The sequence below is a fragment of the Bos indicus x Bos taurus genome, chromosome 4 (genome assembly GCF_003369695.1).
Source record: "Bos indicus x Bos taurus breed Angus x Brahman F1 hybrid chromosome 4, Bos_hybrid_MaternalHap_v2.0, whole genome shotgun sequence".
NCBI classification, from domain to species: Eukaryota; Metazoa; Chordata; class Mammalia; order Artiodactyla; family Bovidae; genus Bos; species Bos indicus x Bos taurus.
Window position 1 is genome coordinate 70012957 of NC_040079.1, and position 23104 is coordinate 70036060.

General features: G+C 40.6%; 1 protein-coding gene across 1 annotated transcript in view; it reads right to left on the minus strand.

Moving 5' to 3' along the window:
* Nucleotides 1-9027, minus strand: part of NME8 (NME/NM23 family member 8) — a 41835-nt gene extending 32808 nt beyond the window's left edge. Inside the window, exons 1-4 of the mRNA XM_027539621.1 lie at nucleotides 8995-9027; nucleotides 8861-8918; nucleotides 8564-8670; nucleotides 4194-4265 (exon numbers count right to left, since the gene is read on the minus strand). Of these exons, the coding sequence (XP_027395422.1) occupies nucleotides 4194-4265; nucleotides 8564-8670; nucleotides 8861-8918; nucleotides 8995-9027 (270 nt within the window). The remainder of the gene's footprint in view (nucleotides 1-4193; nucleotides 4266-8563; nucleotides 8671-8860; nucleotides 8919-8994) is intronic.
* Nucleotides 9028-23104: the final 14077 nt, after the last annotated feature.

Below are 23104 nucleotides of genomic sequence, written 5' to 3' on the forward strand. Positions count from 1 at the left end.
ATGGGGTCGCAAAGAGTCGGACATGACTGAGCGACTGAACTGAACTGAACTGTGTAATATCATTGTACCAGGCATGGTGGTACAAGATAATAGTCTTGGTTTTTGTTGTTGTTCAGTTGCTCAGTCATGTCCAACTCTTTGCAACCCCAAGGACTGTAGCCCACCAGGCTCCTCTGTTCATGAGACTTACCAGGTAAGAATACTGGGGTGAGTTGCCATTTCCTTCCCCAGGGGATCTTCCCGACCCAGGGAGCAAACCCACATCTCCTGCATTGCAGGCCGATTCTTTACCACTGAGCCACTGGGGAAGGCAGTAGTCCTGGTACCATATAATTATTTAAAAAAAAGAAAAAAACCACAAACACATGTGAGATAAAAAACCATGACAGGAACCACTAAGGGAGGTACAAAGAGCTGGGAGCATCTATAAAAGTTTACTCTGGTTAGGTAGATTAGTAAAAGTACTTATCAATGTCAGGAAGTGATTCTTGGTTTAAAATGTGAAGGACAGGTAAGAAATAAAAAGAAGAAAGATCATTCTAGGCAAAAGGAAATAGAGACGTGAGGGTCCTATGGCTGGAAACAAACATGGTAAATAAGAAGGCCAGCAGAGAAACTAAGGGAAGGCCTGATATGAGACAGAGCCCAATAGCTAAGGGGAGCCAGAATGTGCAGGAGCTTGGGCGTCTTGGGAGGATGCAACCTTTATCCTAAGTGCAGTGGAAAGACTTTGAAATATTTAAACAGAGGCAGGGATCACAATTAGAACTGCTGTTTGTAGAAATCATTTTACCTACCATATGGAGAAAAGGTTAGAGATGGACCAAGAGAGGATGTTTGTACACAAATCAGAAGCTACTCTAGAGGTGAAATGGGAGACATGGGAGCTCAGTCTATGGCAGTGCTGTCAGAAATGGAAACAAGGAGATGAGTGTGAGGCAAGCTTGGGTGGTGAAATGACAGGACCAAGGTCTGGTGTGGATGCGGTGTAATGTAAGGAGAAGTCACTAAGATGACTTTTCTGTCTCTGGCTTGAGAAACTGGGTATGTTAAGATATTACTCACCAGATGAGGCAACACTAGAAGATAACATTTCCGATGGGGATGCGGAGGGCAGGAGGGGTCTAGGATTGCACCAGTTCATTGTGAGACGTCCTTGAGCTATCAAGAGGAAAGATCAAAGGACCGGTTGGATACACAAGTCTGGTGCTCCAAGTGTAGGATTTAGCTGAAGACGTATATACTTGAGTTATTGATATATAAGAGGTGACAATTTGAACTGTGTTTGGGAGAAGTTTTCTAAGGAGATTTATAGCATAATGAAGTCAATATGTAACGGCTGAATAAAGAAAGGTGAACCTGTAAAGGAGAATGGGTGGGGGGGATGGTGAGTAGCATCTAGGAAGCAAAAGAAAAACCAAGTCACAGAGGATCCTGCTGTGATGTATGTCGGAGAGTGTTTTGCCTATGTTCTCCTCTAGGAGTTTTATAGTTTCTGGTCTTACGTTTAGATCTTTAATCCATTTTGAGTTTGTTTTTGTGTATGGTGTTAGAAAGTGGTCCAGTTTCATTCTTTTACAAGTGGTTGACCAGATTTCCCAGCACCACTTGTTAAAGAGATTGTCTTTAATCCATTGTATATTCTTGCCTCCTTTGTCAAAGATAAGGTGTCCATATGTGCATGGATTTATCTCTGGGCTTTCTATTTTATTAAAAAGAATACATTTGAATCAGTTCTAATGAGGTGGATGAAACTGGAGCCTATTATACAGAGTGAAGTAAGCCAGAAGGAAAAACATAAATACAGTATACTAATGCATATATATGGAATTTAGAAAGATGGTAACAATAACTCTGTATACAAGACAGCAAAAGAGACACTGATGTATAGAACAGTCTTATGGACTCTGTGGGAGAGGGAGAGGGTGGGAAGATGTGGGAGAATGGCATTGAAACATGTATAATATCATGTAGGAAACGAGTTGCCAGTCCAGGTTCGATGCACGATGCTGGATGCTTGGGGCTAGTGCACTGGGACGACCCAGAGGGATGGTATGGGGAGGGAGGAGGGAGGAGGGTTCAGGATGGGGAACATGTATACCTGTGGCGGATTCATTTTGATATTTGGCAAAACTAATACAGTTATGTAAAGTTTAAAAATAAAATAAAATTAGAAAAAAAAAAAAAAGAAAAACCAAGTCACAAAAGTCAAAAGAAGCAACTGTTCCAAAAAGGAGGGCATGACCACCACATTTAATACATTTGAGAGGTACAGAATGATGAAGACCTGAAAGCATTCACTCTGTTTAACAACAGGCTGATAATTGGATACATTAGCAACAGCCAGTTTGGTGGAATAATCTGAAAGAAGTTCGACTGAATGGGTTGAAGAATTAATGGGATGAGAAGAGATGGACTGAAAATATAGAAACTCTTCCAAGAAATTTAGCTCTGAGGTAGAGCAGAGAGGTGAGTGGAGGCTGGAGAGGGACATAGTATCAAAAGAAATTTTTTTTAATTGGAAAGATTTAATCATATTCAAAGGCCAAAGAGAAGAATCCAGTTGAGAAAGATTTGAATGAAACCTGACACTCTAATTACCATTTACCACTAAAATGGACCTCCATGAGCTTTCTAATATCCCTTGAGAAAGCCCTTCCTGCTAACAGGCTGGAATGAATTTGTTGTCAGCTAAGAACACTGCCCAAAATAAAGGTGGTTTTGTAGTCATGGATTGAGATTCTTTTTTTTTTTTTTTAAGTTTTAATTTTAATACAATTTTTAAAGGTTGCTTTACATTTGCAGTTATTACAAAATATTGGCTATATTTCCCATGGAGATTCTTGAATTAGGATTTTGAGTATGGGAGCAATGGGTGATAACAAAGTGAGGCGTAACTACAGGAAGTGAGTTGGAAGAAAAGTTCATTGGTAGTTAGGAGAGGCTAGGATCCCGCAGTCCCAGGATGATGACAGCATGTGAGCATGGAAGGAAGATTTTGAGCCCTGTCTTCAGGTGGACGTGGGTCTGCTGCTCAGACCTGACTCACTTGGCAGGGGATGGCCACCCCAAAGCTGCAGACTCTATGTGGGCCACCTGCCCAGCCTCTCCTCCTGAGTCCCAGGCTCCCAACTACTGCTGCTACTAAAGCCACCTCATGGGCACATTAACCTGTCAAGCCCATTCCTGCCTCTGGTTGTTATTCATTCTGGTTCCCTGAATTATATCTAGGCCAAGGGTCTGCAAACTATGACCTATACAGAAATGATACTTCTGCAAAACTGAAAATACTTACTGTCTGACCCCATATAAACAACAGCTTGCTACCCCTCAGATAAATCATCAAATCTTTCCTATCCAGTTGACAGCAATATCTATAGTACAATTTTTAAAATTCAGTTAACTGTATCGTTCACTTCCCTAAAAGAGCTGCAAGATTATTGTTTAACAGAAGCAAAAAGTTATATTTGAGACGTGTTTTTAAAATAATTATTTATGATATCAAAAACGGTCTCTTCAACAACAAAGAAACAGTCCAAACCCTCTCAGGGAAGAATTGCCTTTTTGCTCTGTATCACACAAGCAAGCAGTTACCTGACTCTTCTTTTAGAAACCAGCATTTATAATATTTTTTTATTATTAAAGTTGTTTATCTTGGAATATTTGGAAAATATAGAAAACTATAAGACAAAAATTTAAATTATATATACTTCCCCCATACACAGAAAACTTCTTTTAGCATTCTGGTGCTACCTACCTTCTTTCTATGCATTTATAAATAGAGAAAAGCAAACTATATTACAAAATAGTGACTATATAAATATTTCTTTGTATTGATATATATGAATATTTGTAACCAATTCTCTTCTACTGGGTATCTAAGAAATTTCCAATTTTTCACTCCTATAATAATTCATCCTGTAATAAAAATCTCTGATTATTTTCCTTAGGAAAGGTAAATACCATTTTGTTTCTCTTTTTCCTGATCAACTCAGTGTATGGTAGTCTAATCTTCACAATGCATTATGAGCTCCTACAGGTGAAGTTATAAAATATAATAAATAAGCAAATGTAAGGCAAAAAAATTCTACAATTACTATCATCAGAGAAGAGTTCCAGTCATTGTGCAATGTTATTTGCTCTTTAGCTGTGAATTGGAGTCTGATGACACATTTGAGAATAAATATACTTACAACACTGAAGAGAAAAACAGGTTCACATTTATCTCTAAATGGCTGGAGAGTCACAATACTGTCAGCTTCTGCCTAAAAAAAATTATTTCATATAATGATAAAGGACACTATGTTCAAGTCATTTGATGTACTATATTCAAAAAATGCAGAGATACATAATTATGTTTATGTTTACTACATTTCCTGAGTATGTTATAGTTGTATTTAGAATCAAGTTACACATTCTGGCAATTCAGACCCTATCTCATTTGGCTCCAACCTTCCTTCCCACTCTTCATCCTTACAGTTCCCAGCCTGCAGCTAAACTCATCTCACAGACTGCTTCTTATACCTGGGCTTTTCCCCTTGTTACCTGCTCCTTCCCTTCCTTTTCCAACCCGGCTCAAGTGTCCTCCCTCCAAGAACTCTGCTTTGCTCCCCCTTCTGCTGTAAACATCTTCCCTCCACATAACACTTCATCGCCCTTCTCTCAGGGCACCAATAGTCCCCTTCAATCCTGTACTACTGTGGTACGAACCCAGTTCATGTTCTCTGTTAGAAAGTGAACTACATGCACAGAGAATCATACACACCCCACCTTATCAGTCAGAGCTTCCTACATGTTTTTTGAATAAACTGGTTGTCAGATTTAAAAGCCTTTGATTTTGAAGTTTTCTCACAAATTTCAAGTTGTCTTAAATTGATTATCAACAACTATGTATTAAATAATAGTGTTCCTGCAAATTAATGTAACATCCCTTGGGCCAGCTATCAGGATGTATGTTATAGGATCTTCTATATAAGAGTTGCATTTTGGAACATAGAGTGATTGTTTCCAAACTGGGTTTCCAGAGGTTCTTCAACAGTGAGGTGCAAGCCAAGGCAGGGTCCCTTGGCCCTATGTCAGCCAGAGGGGCTATGTTGTAATCTTTTTTTTTTAACACATTGGATTCTACATCACTTTCTTTCTTTCCCTTTCTTTCTTCCTTCTTTCTCTATTTTTCTCTTTTTAAAAAAGTAGGCTTCACTGCTTTCAAAAAAAAAGAAAAAAAACTTAAAAGGAACTAACCTATAATATTAAAGGACAGTAGTCAAAGATTACTACTTTGACTGTTACCCAAGTGGCTGTTACCCAAGCCAGTGGGGGTTCTTCTGTCCTTTCTCTTCTCTGTGCCAAGGATCAGACCAATGAAACTGTGAACACCGGTCAGATATTTAGCAAGTTTTCTAGCAGGCTATGAAGGGGATTCCTCGGCACATTTTTCCCACTGCTTTTTCCTCCTGTCCTTCAGCTCTCTCCTGGGACTCAAGCCTGGCCAAAACTAATCAAACTCAGGCTCCAATGTCTCATTGCAAAAATTCATTGAGACACAAAGCGATAAGAGGTGGATTTGTTAGGATCCAGAGAGAAGCCAGTCTTCAGGGTGTGAACCATTGCCGAGGGCAAGGGCTGGGGCCATGGTATTAGGCCTGGCTAGGTTTTGTGACGGAGAAGGCAATGGCACCCCATTCCAGTACTCCTGCCTGGAAAATCTCATGGATAGAGGAGCCTGGAAGGCTGCAGTCCATGGGGTCGCTGAGGGTCAGACACGACTGAGCGACTTCACTTTCACTTTTCACTTTCATGCATTGGAGAAGGAAATGGCAACCCACTCCAGTGTTCTTTCCTGGAGAATCCCAAGGACGGGGGAGCCTGGTGGGCTGCCATCTATGGGGTCGCACAGAGTCGGACACGACTGAAGTGACTTAGCAGTCAAAGATTACATTTAAAAGTAGTCTAGCCATCATTGTTACAATTTAATATTATAGTTAAGTACTAGCAAATAAAGCATATAGTTAAAAACTATAATACATAAAAACTAAAAACTATAATACATGACATTTACTGAATTTTTATATGTATAGGCACAATGTTAGTACAAGTGTTCAAGTCTTTTTTTGTTGTTGTTCTTTTTTTTTTGTTGTTCAAGTCTTTTAAAAGACCACATAATAGAAAAAATTTTATACTGACCATGAAATTTAGGGTGATTTCAATAGGTAATTAGCTTGATAGGTATTAGTTTTGGATTCAAGTTTACAAGTTCAAAAAGGGTCTTTCTTTAGTTAACGTCAGGAAATAAAATATCCAGCAGAGGTCGCCCCTCCATTGCTCCCAGTGGAGGTTCGGAAGCTATTACATATAATTTTTTTTTTTTTAATAAGCAGGTCATAGAAGAAAAATAGCATCAGTCTAAGTGAATGTACTTTGTTGGTTGTGCTCAAACAGAAGAGAAGCCATTTAGAGACAATGCACACGTTTTTGTTGTTGTTAAATTAAACAAAAGAACAATATGAACTTTTGGGGGATGTATTTTAGAAAGTTTACTAGCACTCCCTGGTGGAATAGATATAGTGATGAAACTGATTCGTGTGAGGCGGGTTAAGGAAGTCTGGCTGGCTGGGGTACTGCTGGGAGGACACACTCAGAAGGCTCTGGGTGGGAGGAAGCGCTGTGAAGACCGGTGTCCTCCTCACATAGCCCTGTGCTGTGCTGAAATGGTAGCCCAAAAAGCTACATGGGCCAATCCTCCTGGACCCACTCCTCAGCCTCCACCACAGTGCCCAACCCACACACATACCCCAGGTCTGCTCCTACTCAGGCTCTATGAACAAGGAGGGATTTAATGATTCCAGACCACCTGGGAACACAGCATCAAATTATACTTTCCTCTCCCTTGCGTTCTATGCACCAGTTCCCTTCCCGGTAGCCAGACAAGTGAGCAGGGGTTCTGCCTTGCTGTCTCTCCCCATTGACCCCAGTTTCCTTTTCGACCTGGAGTTTCTTCATGATCTCTAGACCATGAACTTGCACTCCTATCACTTCCAGACAGATTGCCATGAGTCACGAGAATTTTCTGACCCTTGATTCTCCAAGATCCATTTCCCAGCTATTAGATCCTTCTGTTATTGTCTTATAATTTCTTACACCAACCCAACGTCTATTGCATATGGCAATTCCCTTTCGGCCTCATTCTCTGTCCTCTGAAATTAGTTTTCCTCCCTGTTGTTGTTTAGTTGCTAAGTCATGTCTGACTCTTTGCAACATCATGGTTTCCCTGTCCTTCACTATCTCCTGGAGTTTGCTCAAACTCACGTCCACTGAGTCAGTGATGCCATCCAACCATCTCATCCTCTGCTGCCCCCTTCTCTTTTTGCCTTCCATCTTTCCCAGCATCAGGGTCTTTTCCAATGAGTTGGCTCTTCCCATCAGATGGCCAAAGTCAAGTCAAATCTAGAATCACAATTCAGTTCTACTCAGGCGGCCTGACTCTTCAGAGTTAAGGTTGTAATATAATGCTGCCCTTTAAAAACTTATATGGCCCTTATTTTAAAAGACAAAGTCAATCTCTTGACAAAATGAGTTAATGATTGTATATAACCACCTACTCTCTCTTTTTTTAAACTTTTCTTTCTGTTTTCTCTTTGTTGGGTCTTCAGGCTTTTTTTTTTTTTTCCCTTCTTTGCAGCCCACCTTCTTTAAGAGGAAAAAATAATAAAAGATGAGTTTCTAAGCTTTAGACTGTTTATTTGTAACCTTGAACTAAGAAAAAGAAGCCCTGTAAACAATGTGTCTGCAGAAGAGGATGGACAAACGTAAGCTAAGGTCAGTAAGCAAATTCATCACAAGGTTGGGGTTGGGAAGAGTCAGGAAGGCCTGTATACATGAGAACATGCAGTAGATTGAGGCTTCATATTTGTATCAGGGATTATGAGTTTTCGGGATAAGAAGTAAAAATACATGAGTTATCTGCTTTTACATCTTAGGTCTAGCTGGTCTGGACATGTTTCTGTCCAATAGAAAATGAGTCACATACATACTTTTAAATCCTCCAGTGGCCACAGTTAAAAACTAAAAAGAAACAGGTGAAGATAATCTAATGATACATTTCACTTAGTCCAATATATCCCCAAATGGTGATTCTAACATGTAATGGATGTAAAACATTATTAATGAAGTATTTCACAATCTTTTTTTCATTCTTGTATTTTATACTTAGGATGCATCTCAATTTGTGGGCTAAATTTTAATCATAAATAATTGACTTCTAATTAGATTTCATAAATTCAAAGAGGTAGAGTCACATATCTAACATTAACTGGGTAAATGACCAGAGTCCTACCCTAAGCTTTCTAGTAAATGCCATTTGCAATCCTTATTCTGAACACACACCATATGCTCTGGTAAACCATGGTAAATGACCTTAGCTTTATAGGAATGGGACAAAAATCACATTTGTTCTCAGACCTAGTGGAATTAAATATACAGTAAATTACCAAGTACACACTGTTCATTTTGAAGAATTGACAGAACATTTAAAGTAATAAAATAATAGTTTAGTGGAAATCCTTACTACAGCAAAATGCAGAAGTTCATCTTCATTCAGCTCATTTTTCAATTTTCTGAATAAGGTTTGCATTGCTTTGCAAGGTCCACACCAGGCTTGGTAAACATCGATCACTAGAAGATGATAATATTCGTGAAAGAACAAAGGCAAAGAGTCTTGAATAGCAGCTTCTCCCAATTCTCAGGGCAGAGAAAAGACAGAGCAGGTTTTTACTCTGGGAAGTGGGGAGCGGTGCTCAGTGTTGGGGTGCCACAAGATACCCTGAGCCTAACTCCAGACGGTAAACACCTGGGAAGCCAGTACCTGTTAGGCCTTTGTTCTGCATCATCTCATCCCACAGGCTTTGATTATTGATGACCGCCTGCAAAAAAGAAGGAGTGTCAAAAGTCTTCAAGGGCCAATGCTCTAAGTAAAGAATTGTTGATGTGTCTGCCTACCTGTAACTGGATTTCTCGCTTTTTGCCTGCCATTTATCCACTGTCACACAAAAGAGGGAAGAAAAATAGAAAACATGTAAAAGGAAATTTAAATAATGTTGTTTATTCATTCAAATAGCATCTTAAGTACTGCAGAAATTTTCCCTCAGCAGTATTGGATTATGTACTTTCGCCTCTTCTGGAGAGAGAAGAGTCGTGGTCTCTGAAGAGCTCTTCAGGCTGGGATCTGTGCTAAATGCTTGCAGCAGCCATACTATCTTACCCTCCCAATAATTCTGAAGCAAAGTAAGTCATAAAAGAAGCAGACTCACAGATATAGAGATCAAACTACTAGTTACCAGTGGGGAGAGAGAGATGGAGGAACAACATATGGATAGTGAGTAAGAAGTACAAACTATTGGGTATAAGGTAGGTTCAAGGACATATTGTACAACACAGGAAATACAGCCAATATTTTGTAATCATTGTAAATAGAAAGTAACCTTTAAAAATTGTATAAAATTTTGAACTTTTTTTTTAAAGGTGCTCTATAAGGTGGGCAGCCAGTTGTATGTTTTGCAAAACTATGGCCAGCTCAATAATGAACTCTCTGTCCTTCATTCTATATTTCCTGGCACTGAATTCCCATAAAGCAGTAGCTTCTAAGAAAAAGAAGTCAGAACTGTTAGGAGACACAGGTACTTAAACAGAGTTTGTTTTTCCTGGAGGATTATAGAGTGTCTGTGTGCCACATGTTAATTGTCCATGAACATGAACATGGATCTTCCTTGGGTTCCTTTCCAGGGAGATTTAATTTTTAGAGCAAGGCCACCAGTGTGTTCTGAGGCACAGCATAAACTTTGTGCAGATGTTAAATCAGTGAGGTCTAAACACCTTGCTCCCTGGTGTCAAGGTTGTTTACACATGGCTCCAACTGCGTGTGTCACTGGACACTAGTGTGAACAAAGGAGTGACCAGAAACAAGACTACATCCGGCAAAGGGAATTCTCTCACGAGCGTTGCACAAAACAGACCCTTGTCTAGCTGCTAGATTCTGAAGGATCAAGAACAGGAACTCAAAATCCCCGAGGGCATCAATCCCTTACCAAGGCCTGTGTTTTCGCGGGATAAATTCAGCCAAGCTCAAGTCCCTGGGGTGCGCAGCAGGCCTGGGCGGTGGCCGGACTCCCGTGGCGCCGATGCTGGTGCTGGTGCTGGTCCCGAGGATGAGGAGGAATGCCAGGACGGTTCCGGCAGCGGAAGAACGCCAACGTTTCCCTCCACCCGTCCCCCTGCCCGCGAGCCCCGTCCCAGCCACCCACGGACCGAAATCCCAGCACGCAGACCTGGGCGGCAGTTACAGAGCAGTTGGCTCCCAAGTTCGTCCACTTCCTGCTGCCTCCTTGCGTCTGGGTACCTTCAGCATCTCCCCTCCTCCTCCAAAGTGTGTTGCTCAGTGCTGCTGCTGCTGCTGCTGCTAAGTCGCTTCAGTCGTGTCCGACTCTGTGCGACCCCAGAGACGGCAGCCCACCAGGCTCCCCCGTCCTTGGGATTCTCCAGGAAAGAACACTGGAGTGGGTTGCCATTTCCTTCTCCAACGCACGAAAACGAAAAGTGAAAGTGAAGTCGCTCAGTCGTGTCTGACCCTCAGCGACCCCATGGACTGTAGCCCACCAGGCTTCTCCATCCATGGGATTTTCCAGGCAAGGGTCCTGGAGTGGGGTGCCATTGCCTTCTCCGCAGATTCCGTCATCTCCTGCACTTGACGCCGGACATGGCTGCTCACCAAGGGCAGTGTGAACCCTATGCGCCTCTGGTTGGAAAGAAGGGCTCCCCAAACTCCAGCCCAGCCAATCCTCCAGATTCCCTTGTGCCTACCTCCCTTCTTCATCTTTAAAAAGTAATTTAGAAAGCACTTTAGACTTACATGAAAATTGCAAAATTAATACCCAGAGCTTCTATATATTTTTCCCTTACCTTATCTTTCACAATCATAGTATAATTATTGAAGCCAGGAGGCTAATGTTGATACAATATTAGCTACACTACAGACCTCATCAGGTCCTTTCCATTTTCCCAAGAATGTCCTTTTCCTGGTCTGGGATTGAGTCCCACGTTTCATTTACCTCTCCTTGCTCTTCTCTCATCTAAAACCATTCTTCTGGACTATCTTTATCTTGTAAAGCCTTGGTGTGGGTGTGAGTGTGTGTGTGTGTGTGTGTGTGTGTGTGTGTGTGTTATTTCATTACGGCATTTGCAGAATTTATATCAGGAAATTTTTAAAGTAACAAAATATATATACTCTCCTTTCATGCCATATGAATTTGATCATTAAAGTTACTTTAACTGCCTTTTCAGCTTGCTCTTTTATCTTATTCTTAGGATTCAAATACACCAAATACATTAGATCAGCTCACTATTTGTCATGATTTTTTTGCTGTTGTTTTTTTGATGTCTATGACTTTTTCTGTGAGTTAGTTTTTAACAAGGATTGCCTTTTAAAATGGAGAAGGCAATAGCAACCCACTCCAATACTCTTGCCTGGAAAATCCCATGGAAGGAGGAGCCTGGAAGGCTGCAGTCCATAGGGTCGCTGAGGGTCAGACACGACTGAGCGACTTCACTTTCACTTTTCACTTTCACACATTGAAGAAGGAAATGGCAACCCACTCCAGTGTTCTTGCCTGGAGAATCCCAGGAATGGTGGAGCCTGATGGACTGCCGTCTATGGGATCACACAGAGTTGGACACAACTGAAGTGACTTACTGCTAATGCTGCTGCTGCTGCTGCCAAGTCGATTCAGTCGTGTCTGACTCTGTGCGACCCCAGAGACGGCAGCCCACCAGGGTCCCCCATCCCTGGGATTCTCCAGGCAAGAACACTGGAGTAGGTTGCCATTTCCTTCTCCAATGCGTGAAAGTGAAAAGTGAAAGTGAAGTCGCTCAGTCGTGTTCAACTCCTAGTGACCCCATGGACTGCAGCGTACCAGGCTCCTCCGTCAGGATTTGCCAGGCAAGAGTACTGGAGTGGGTTGCCATTGCCTTCACCATGCTAATGCTAATGCCTTTTAAAAAATATTATTTTATTCAAGTATAGTTGATTTACAATGTTGTGTTAATTTCTGCTGCACAGCTATGTGACATGATGGTTTATCCCAGGATATTGAATATAGTTCACTGTACTATACAGTAGTACCTTTCTGTTTATCTATTCTGTATAAAATACTGTGCATCTTGCAGAGATTGCTTTTAGTCTGAGCATTTGTGACATGGCTTCCCTGGTGGCTCAGATGGTAAAGAATCTCTTGCAATGTAGGAGACCTGGGTTCAAACCCTGGGTTGTGAAGATCCTTTGGAGAAGGGAGGAGTGACTACCCACTCCAGTATTCTTGCCTGGAGAATTCCATGATCTTGGAGGGTTACACAGTCCGTGGGGTTACAGAGTCAGACACCACTGAGCAACTGACCCTTTCACTTTTTTTCACTTTCTGTGACAGGACTGCAGAAGCATGGCTACACAATGATGTCCCATGTGCCTTTGCATGGTCCATCATTATTTACAGCACCAGACAGATTGTATGTTAATTTCTCAAATTAGATTTCCTACTTCCCTCAGCAGAAAACCTGAATCTTTTCCCATTTCCCCATGATGTATTCTTTCTTATCACCCCTCCTCAGTGTGAGACTTGTTCTATTTTGATAGGGTGAGTGGCTGGCTTGGCTTAGGAAGTATTCTGTACCCACTTTTATGTGGGGGTGGGGGGCGGTGAATTCTCTGGTAATATCTATACTTAGAGTACAAGTCATGTGTGTAACTTCCAGTTTATTCCCTGTTTTTAGCAAGTTTCACATGGGTCACTCCATTCTCTGAGGTGACATTTTCTCACTAGCTTTTTAGTTGTCTGATTTTCTGGAGAAGGACAAATACAACTCTAACTGCCAACAATTCCTACTCGGGTTCATCCTATTCTGATGATCCAACCTGGGAACACATCTCCCACCATGAATTGCTCCATTCACAATTTGTTGGGGTTTTAATTTTTTGTTTGTTTTTTGTTTTGTGGGGGTGGGGCAGGGTTGACTGCACCATAGCAGCATGCAGAACTTCTCAGACCAGGGATCAAACCCATCCCTGCTTCAGGGAAGCACAGAGTCTTAACCACTGGACCACTAGAGACATCCTGTAGTTTGTTTTCATAACATATGTAACTATTTCTTGATTTTAGGCTAGCAGTCAATCTAATTTCTGGAGTCCATTTCACAAGCTCTAGTGCTTTTATCCCAGTTCTTCTCATAGGTTACCCCAGGAAGCCATCTGGTAAACCTCTGGGGAATCCAAGTTTTCCTTTGGACTCATGTTGACAACAACATAGGTACCAGAACTTTCCTCTTTAGGAACCTCTTCCTCTGTTGACAACTATTGAGATGGATCTGATTCAATTTACTGACAATCTAAACCTGGTGAAGCAGCAGTGATTGAAAATATATGATACCCCTGAAAACACCAGACGGCGAAGTGCAGGGACAATACATCCTCTTGATATATATCCTTGATAGGGTAAGGTCATATTCAGAAATTCTCTTGCAGGTAATTCTGCTCATCTACTTGGTCCACTGTGGGAATAAGGAGCCTGTCTACAAAGGTCCATTGCATCTCTTAACCCTATGGTTGTTTCCTGTACTCCAACCCATATGCAGAATCTGAGAATCTTTTTTTTTTAATGAAATTCGTCTTGTTAACCTGAAAAGATGTTATTGTGCAGCACCTACAGGAAGCATTTAGCAAGTGCCACAAATGTTCATGCACATGTTTCAATATCTTCACATAATGCTTTTACTACTTAAGGGAAAACATTACTACTACAAAAAAGGTTTCAATCTATTCTCAAATGATCACATTTACCAGAGTTCAAGACATGCAGGGCAATAGGTGAAATTGAGTTTTCAAATATCATTCCTACTAATTGCACAAAGCTTGAATGTTGAGGTTTTGAAACATAAACTTGATAAGCTTTTGATTTGGGTCTTCCTAGTAGAGACTTCAAAGACAAGTGCACTCTGAAACTGTTATTTAAAAGAAAATATATTTATATTTGATTAAAGGAGAGTGTAAGTTAGAAATGCCAAAAAATCTCTGAGAGGTTTTACTCCTGAAGGATCTAGTACTTTGTTTTTCTTCTAGAGTATATTTGACATTATCTTTCAAGTTTCATTCAATTTTAATTTCAATTCAATAAGAAAGCTGTGGTACATATACACAATGGAGTATTACTCAGCCATTAAAAAGAATACATTTGAATCAGTTCTAATGAGGTGGATGAGATTGGAGCCTATTATACAGAGTGAAGTAAGCCAGAAAGAAAAACACCAATACAGTATACTAATGCATATATATGGAATTTAGAAAAATGGTAACAATACCCCTGTATATGAGACAGCAAAAGAGACACTGATGTATAGAACAGTATTTTGGACTCTGTGGGAGAGGCAGAGGGTGGGATGATTTGGGAGAATGGCATTCAAATACGTATAATATCATATATGGAATGAGTCGCCAGTCCAGGTTCGATGCACAATACTGGATGCTTGGGGCTGGTGCACTGGGACGACCCAGAGGGATGGTATGGGGAGGGAGGAGGGAGGAAGGTTCAGGATGGGGAACACATGTATACCTGTGGCAGATTCATTTCGATATTTGGCAAAACCAATACAATATTGTAAAGTTTAAAAATAAAATAAAATTTAAAAAAAAAAGAAAGACAAAATCTTTCAAGTTTCATTCAAAATGCTTTTTCCTACACTGACCTGCCAGGAGAGCCAACCAGTCCGTTCTGAAGGAGATCAGCCCTGGGATTTCTTTGGAAGGAATGATGCTAAAGCTGAAACTCCAGTACTTTGGCCACCTCATGCGAAGAGTTGACTCATTGGAAAAGACTCTGATGCTGGGAGGGATTGGGGGCAGGAGAAGGGGACGACAGAGGATGAGATGGCTGGATGGCATCACTGACTCGATGGACGTGGGTCTCAGTGAACTCCGGGAGTTGGTGATGGACAGGGAGGCCTGGCGTGCTGCGATTCATGGGGTCACAAAGAGTCGGACACGACTGAGCGACTGAACTGAACTGAACACTGCCCTGCCACTTTGTTTGTTTTTTGGTCCTCACACAGCACTATCGATAGCATTCCATTTTTTCTTGGCTCATAGGTTTATTGGTATCTTACTGATTCACTTCTAGGTTCTCTGGATCTCTAAATATATATGAAGGACAATAGGAGAGGAACTGGCTTGTAAAATTGCCAAATTGTTTTCACTTTGCTCTCTTCTTGTGGTTATCTCTGGCACCTGGCAACATCACTTGCACAAAAACACTCAAAAATTATTTGGCAAATTAGTGCATTTGGAAATAGCAGACATTCTTGACACATTTGAAAACTGCTTGGTGAGGATTCCTATTTTTTGAATTTTAAACAAAATTCCTAGTTTTAAATTTAAGCACTCTGATCCAGGTCATTAGATGATAAAGAAAATAAATACTGTAGGGATTTACTTTAAGTTCATCATTTGAGCTAGACATAGAAACAAACTACTCTATCTAGGAGAAATTTATGTACATTTTTGTTAATTTTCCCTATCTCCTTCAGGTCAAACATTCTAGATTCTGAATGCCAATTTAAATGTCATTCAAATAATAATACTCTCTTTTCACACTAAATAAAAAATTAAGGTTCTGAGAATAATTAAAACATGTAATACAATAAACCCTAAAGATAAAGAAATAAATGTCACTTAGTTTCTTCTCTGCTCTCACTGTCTGACACCGAGGCTTATCATGCTAGAGGGAAGGTGCTGCAATAGAGACCTATGTAAAATAACAGGGGGTTGGTTAAATAGGAGTTCATAACCCAGTCTGGAAGTAGGGAAGGGGCACCACGAGATCCGGCCCATGCCTTTGGAAAAGACAAGTAAGAATACAGTAAGTCCCCTACAAGTTCTGTTCCAAGAGCATGTTCTTAAGTCTGATTTGTTCAGAAATCCAACAAAGTCAACTAATACCATCAGCTATATGGTACTGTACTATAATGAGTTTACAATGCTTTCACACAAATAATACACCAGAAACAAACACAAAACATAAAAAAAATTTTTCATCTTATATTTAGTACCTTGAAAAGTACAGTTGTGCAGGACAGCAGTTGGCATAAAGGGGCTGGCACCAAGTGAGCAGGCAAGAAGAGTTACTGCCTGGAGCGGGGAAAGGAGGTGGAAGATGTAGAACTGAAGGATCATCAGCAATAGGAGATGGAGGGTAAGTTGCAACATGTGAACACACGTTCGCATCTTTGAAAGTTCCCAACAGGAAGGTTCATATGTAGGGGACTTACCGTAATTACTCCCTCCACTCGCCGTGAAGGACTGGAGGCAAGAGCAGAAGGTGTAGCAAAGCTGAGCATGGACCACAGAGTGAGGCCATTGGGATGAAGAGGGTACGAGGAAGGAAGGTGACTACAAGGTGGAGAAAACAGGATGTGCCAAGTCGTAGAGGATGAAAGAGTCAGACACACAGAGAATTGTGATTGTGATGCTTGGCCTGAAATAAAGGATCTGGGTAAGGTCCCTATGAGTTCAGAAAGGCTACCTGTGGCTGGAGCACAGAGGTCCCGTAAGAACAAGATTATGTGTGGGCTTCATATGAAAACAGTGTCAATGTTCTCAAGGCTTAAAGTGGGAGGATTTAAAATTGACAGTTGACATAAAAAGGTTTCAATTCTAGGAAAACCACCATGACATCAGCCTGGTAATAGAAGCAAATATGATTGGGGGTGGGGGGGGCAATGAAACAGGAGGTAATAGATAGAAGACTATTTTAGCCACCCAGGAGAGCTGGGCTAAAGACCTCAATGAAGGCAGAGACTGGAGGTACAGGGTAAAAGAGACAGGTTTGTGGAATACTTGGGGGCTGTTATCAGTGAGACTTGGAGACCAACTCTTTGTCAAGGTGAGCAAGTGGGAGAAAATATAGAAATAAGTTTCAGGTTTGAGTGAATGAATGATGCTTTTCACATGAATGAGAGATACAAAAGGAGAATCAGACCTGGAGGGAAAAATGTGAGTTCAGGTTTTAGGATGACAAGGTGGAAAAAGAAGACTCATTACCACTATTGACAATCAAATCCCCAGAAAACAAGTAATTGTGCAAAAGCCCTTGTGCATGATCACCTTACGTTTGAGTAATCACACCTTCTGGCTCAACCTTGCTCTGTGTGACTGGTAGTTTGTGAATAAATAAGGTTACTACGCTAAGGCTTTTTCTAGAGCCTTTCCTGGTGGTCCAGTGGTTGAGACTTTGCCTTCCGATGCAGAGGGCACAGGGTTTGATCCCTGGTTGGGAAGTGAAGATCCCATATGCCTCAGGGCCAAAAAACAAAAACAAAAAACAGAAACACATATTGTAACAAATTCAATAAAGACTTTTAAAAATGGCCCACATCAAAAAAACTTTTTTTTTTTTAAAAAAAAGGCTTTTCTAGCTAATTTGTACTCTTCCTTCCACCCAGCACACACATTTTCTGTGAAATCCCCATGAAGCAATATTAGATATGGTAGCTTTTGCAATCTTAGGCAAGTTTCTTAACCTCTCTGTAGTATTTGTTATTGTTTAGCTGCTAAGCCACATCCAACTCTTTGCAACCGAATGGACTGTTTCCCACCAGGCTCCTCTGTCCATGGGATGTTCCAGGCAAGAATACTGGAGTGGGTTGCCATTCCCTTCTCCAGGGAACCTTCCTCCCCAGGGATCAAAACCCAGCCTCCTTCATTGGCAGGTGGATACTTTACCACTGAGCCACCAGGGAAGCCACTCTGTAGTCTTTACTGGAGCTAATAATGGAGCCTATTTAATGACTGCTGTGTGGATTCAATGATTTAAAAGATACAAAATGCTTAAAACCATCTCCAGCTAATGGCAAGTATTCAATTATTGTTTTCTATTGTCGTGCAAAGATATAACTCTAAAATATTTTGATTAGTACACCTGTGTGGAAGTCCTGTCTACCTAAAACTTGAAAGACTAACTTTTCACAAAAATTCCTATCTAGTTAAGAATTGAATGGAGATGGTAGAGAAAGAATGCAGGGGAAATGGGAGTGGGCATGGAGAAGGGAGAAGAATTACATGACTGAAATGTTTTCAGATGATCAATGCTGATATCCTTTTACACAAATGATTCAGTGATTAATCAATAAAAGAAAGAAGTAAAATTTTGATTACAACCTCTGTAAGTAGGTCATCCTCATGCATGTGTGCTAAGTCACTTCAGTCGTGTCCAACTCTGTGTGACCCTATGGACTGTAGCCCCCCAGGCTTCTCTGTCCATGAGATTCTCCAGGCAAGAATACTGGAGTGGGATCTTCCTGATTCAGGGATTGAACCCACATCTCAGGCAGACGGGTTCTTTACCACTGCTGCTGCTGCTGCTGCTACTAAGTCAATTCAGTCGTGTCCGACTCTGTGCAACCCCATAGACGGCAGCCCACCAGGCTACCCCAGTCCCTGGGATTCTCCAGGCAAGAACCCCGGAGTGGGTTGCCATTTCCTTCTCCAATGCATCTTTACCACTAGCACCATGATAGTATCCGAGACAGATTGCTGAGCCCATAGATAAGAAAAAAGATCATGAATAGTTATGACATGTTGTTACATACTAAATTCCTGTGGTTCTGGCCAAGATGGAGTGATGGAAACCAGATTAAACATACTACCTGGAACAATAACAAACTGACAAGATACGTGTAACAGTGGTTTTCAAGACACTGGATGAACATCAGGTAAAGAAGGGTAGTGATCAATGAGAGACAGGAAATACAGGAGATGATTGCTTTAGATCACTGCCTTGTAAGTTTCTAGGGTGCCGCATAGGGAGGACAACCCAGGTTGAACCAGGCACAGTCCCCGGGTTAAGGAGGCTGAGCTGAGAATGCAGGCAATCAGGATTTTTAGGGAGAGGTAACAGAAAAGAGAGACCAAAACAGAGAGAGAACTCCACTTATATAACCACCCTCTCCTTGAATGTTCAGCTGAGTACTGATCTGTCTAGGGAAGGAAGAATGAATATTAGAGGATTAGTGGGAATTGTGCCCATTGTTCACATAGAGTTGGGAATAGTACATGTTCCCACCAGGCATATTGAAGAATTTAATAATTTTTGGGACACTCTGATGCTGGGAGGGATTGGGGGCAGGAGGAGAAGGGGACGACAGAGGATGAGATGGCTGGATGGCATCACTGACTTGATGGACGTGAGTCTGGGTGAACTCCGGGAGTTGGTGATGGACAGGGAGGCCTGGCATGCTGCAATTCATGGGGTCGCAAAGAGTTGGACACAACTGAGCGACTGAACCGAACTGAACCGAACCGAGGTATAGAACTCAGCAAGTTCTTGCTTGAATAATGTGGAATAAATAGCCCTAGATGTAATATTGCTCTGGACCTGCCTAACAGATCTTAAAAACAACACCTTAATGAGGAACAAACTGCCTCCCAGAAGAAAGTTCAAGAATACTTACAAAAATACAAAAATATCTAACATCCAACCAGGTGAAATTACAATGAATGCTAGTAGAGGGTAGGAAATAATAAAATTTACAGTGGACATAAATAAAAAACAGGGAAAATCAACATAACTGAAAGTTGATTCTTAGAAATCATAATAAAAATTAATGTTTAGCTAGACTGACAAAGAAAATAGGGGAGAAACACAAATACACAAAATCAGATATAAGAGTGAGAAAATTACTACCAAGCTTACAGAAATAACTAAGGATTTTAAGAGAATACTATGAACAACAGTTCACTAATAAATTGGATAACTTAGGTTAAATGTAATGTAAATGCAGGTGTAAATGCCTGCCAACATAATATTACATAAAATGATTCTAGGTGATAGGGAAAATCTCAACAGATCTATAAGTAAAGAAATGAAATCACTAATCAAAGACCCTGCAAAGAAAAAGAATCCAGGATCAGATGACTTCAAAAGTGAGTTCCAGCAAACATATAGAGAAGATTTAATGCCAATCTTTCTCCAACTCTTCCAGAAAATAGAAGAGGTATACTTCCAAACTCATTTAATGAGGCTAGAACTACCCTGAAACCAAAGCTCTAAGTAAGAAGACAGTGGAGGAAAAGAACTGTCAGCTTAGAATCCCATGCCCAACAAAAGTATATTTTAAAAGAGAGATGAAATAGAAACTTCTAAAAAGATACCAGTATGTATGTTAGAACTCCCTTTCTGTGGTCCACAACCAATTATTTTCCTGCTAATTGTTTTTAAGTTTTGAAAAAATTTTCATGTAATTGTTTGCTTTTACTGATCCTGACTGCCAGATTCTTTATCATGTTCTAAACAAATTCTCTTTTATGAAGTTTTCAGTATGAGCTTCATCTCTGAAATTTTTATGTTGCTTATTCTTTGAAATATGTCAGTCTACATTTTATCATCTTCTGGACATTTTTTAAAAAATCACATCTTACCATCAAGTTTGAGCTCTGCTTTTTTGCTTCTGTTTTAGGAGCAATGACTTCAATAAAGAATATTTTTGAAAGTAGGGGTCTGCCAACATTTTTCTCCATGATTCTCTACCCAGAAAAGCTTAACTTGTATTAACCACCTCAACAGTCTCCCTTGCCTTCTAGTGAACTCAGCAAATAGAGAACATCACCAAAACATTGGAGGGGTGGAGAAGAATAAAATGATGGTATATATTCCACTGGTTTATTTTCTACAGCTTTGCTGTGGGATGATTGATTTTTTGGCCCAAGGTCATAGCTCCTTTCAAAGCAGCTCACTCCACAGTTGGGCTTCCCTTGTGGGAAAGATTGAGGCAGGAGGAGAAGAGGATGACAGAGGATGAGATGGTTGGATGGCATCACTGACTCGATGGACATGGGTTTGGGTGGACTCCAGGAGTTGGTGATGGACAGGGAGGCCTGGAGTGCTGTGGTTCAGGGGGTTGCAAAGAGTCGGACATGACTGAGCAACTGAACTGAACTGTGGCTCAGCTGGTAAAGAATCCGCCTGCAATGCAGGAGACCTGGGTTGGATCCCTGGATTGGGAAGATCCCCTAGAGAAGGAAAAGGCTACCCACTCCAGTATTCTGGCCTGGAGAATTCCATGGACTGTATAGTCCATGGGGTCACAAAGAGCCAGACACAACTGAGTGACTTTCACTTTCACTCCACAATACTCCTGTTTCCACTTTTTGGTCACCAGTACCTCTGTTTGTCATTTTGGGCATAAGGATAGTGACAGCGCTACTATTACTAGCCTTGGAGTGCCATTGTTTTGGATTTCCCTGCGTTGTATACACTTCTTTATAACTAGTCTCTCATCATTGTGTTATCCTTGAATTAGCCTAATTTGTGTGATTTCCTGGTGGGAACTTGACAGGAAATGAATATCCTAATTTGTGTGATTTCCTGGTGGGAACTTGACAGGAAATGAATATCTGATCAGCTCACAGTACTTTGTCCAACTGATATCCCCTTTGTAAGCCTGAAGCACTAAAGGTTCTGGATTTAGTATAAATAAAGTGGGTAGAGAGTTTATCTTTGTTTTAGCTCCTTATAAATGAAGGAGTTAATAGTAACCTTTTATGCATAGAGTTTTATTGAAGATGTATTTCCTATCAAGTGGCAAAATAACTGCTTGAGAGAAAAAGAAAATTACTGGTAAATCAGCTAATCTGAAGATGTATCCTTGATCTGGTTAATATCTGAGATCTAGAGTACTCTTGATCTTAGTAGTTTTTACTCTGAAATATCAATATTTATTATCATCCAGATTGAGAGATACCAGCACAAACCTCCATCTGACCAGATTTATGAGGTCATTGGTTTATTACCTGTTGGGTAAGCAGCTTCCAGCCTGGGCAGAGGGCTCATAGGACAGATGATTACTACTTGAGGACCGAATTTGCAATTCCCAGATCTCACAATATCCAACCTCCAGTGTCTGATTTCACACTTTTCTAACTTCAAGAGCAGTTTGATTTTCAAGGTAGGATTAAATATACACAATCAAATAAGACACATTCCTTTGGTCTGAAGTGAGGAGTGTATAAGAGATAACTACACACAAACATACTTATAAGCCGAGAAGGCAATGGCACCCCACTCCAGTACTCTTGCCTGAAAAATTCCATGGACGGAGGAGCCTGATAGGCTGCAGTCCATGGGGTCACTACGAGTTGGACACGACTGAGCGACTTCACTTTCACTTTTCACTTTCATGCATTGGAGAAGGAAATGGCAACCCACTCCAGTGTTCTTGTCTGGAGAATCCCAGGGATGGTGGAGCCTGGTGGGCTGCCATCTATGGGGTCGCACAGAGTCGGACATGACTGAAGCGACTTAGCAGCAGCCGCAGCATACTTATAAGGCAATTTGACAAGGGCAATAATAGATGGTCTGTACAAATACATTTGTTAGGTATCCAATGGTAATATCATATGCTTGTCTATGTTATCTTGATAGTTACATTTCATTACATCTCATCAAGATACTTTCACTAAAGAAAGAATGGTCTTATCTCTAAGAGAAAAACATTTTGACAGGGAATATTATCATTACTTGAATAGTCTTCAGGAACAGTGGATTTCAGATTATTTTGATCTTACATCCTTATCAGTAAAAAAAAATGTATATATCGTCATTAAATAATATTTATACATAGTTTATACCCATACATTGCTGATAAGTTCCTTTATGAATATCAGTACAATAAACTATATTTTAATATAAAATAAATAGAAATAAATTTCTACTACTCTTTTTACATTCCACTAAATTATTATTGTACCCACTCCACTCTGAAGTGGGTATTATTGTACCCACTCCACTCTGAAGACTACTGTTTAAAAGTAAATGCATTAAAAAAAAAAGATTGTTTCCATATAACAGGTTTATGATATTGACCTTACAGTATGGTAAACTTTAGGTACTGCACAATTTCTCTCTGGCACAGGGGGTACAATTTTCCCTCCTTTTCCAGTAATCTACTTGACTTTCTGTCTGATAGACCCAGTAGAAAATCACAAGGAAATGAAAACTCAGAAGCCAGTTTCAAGATGCAT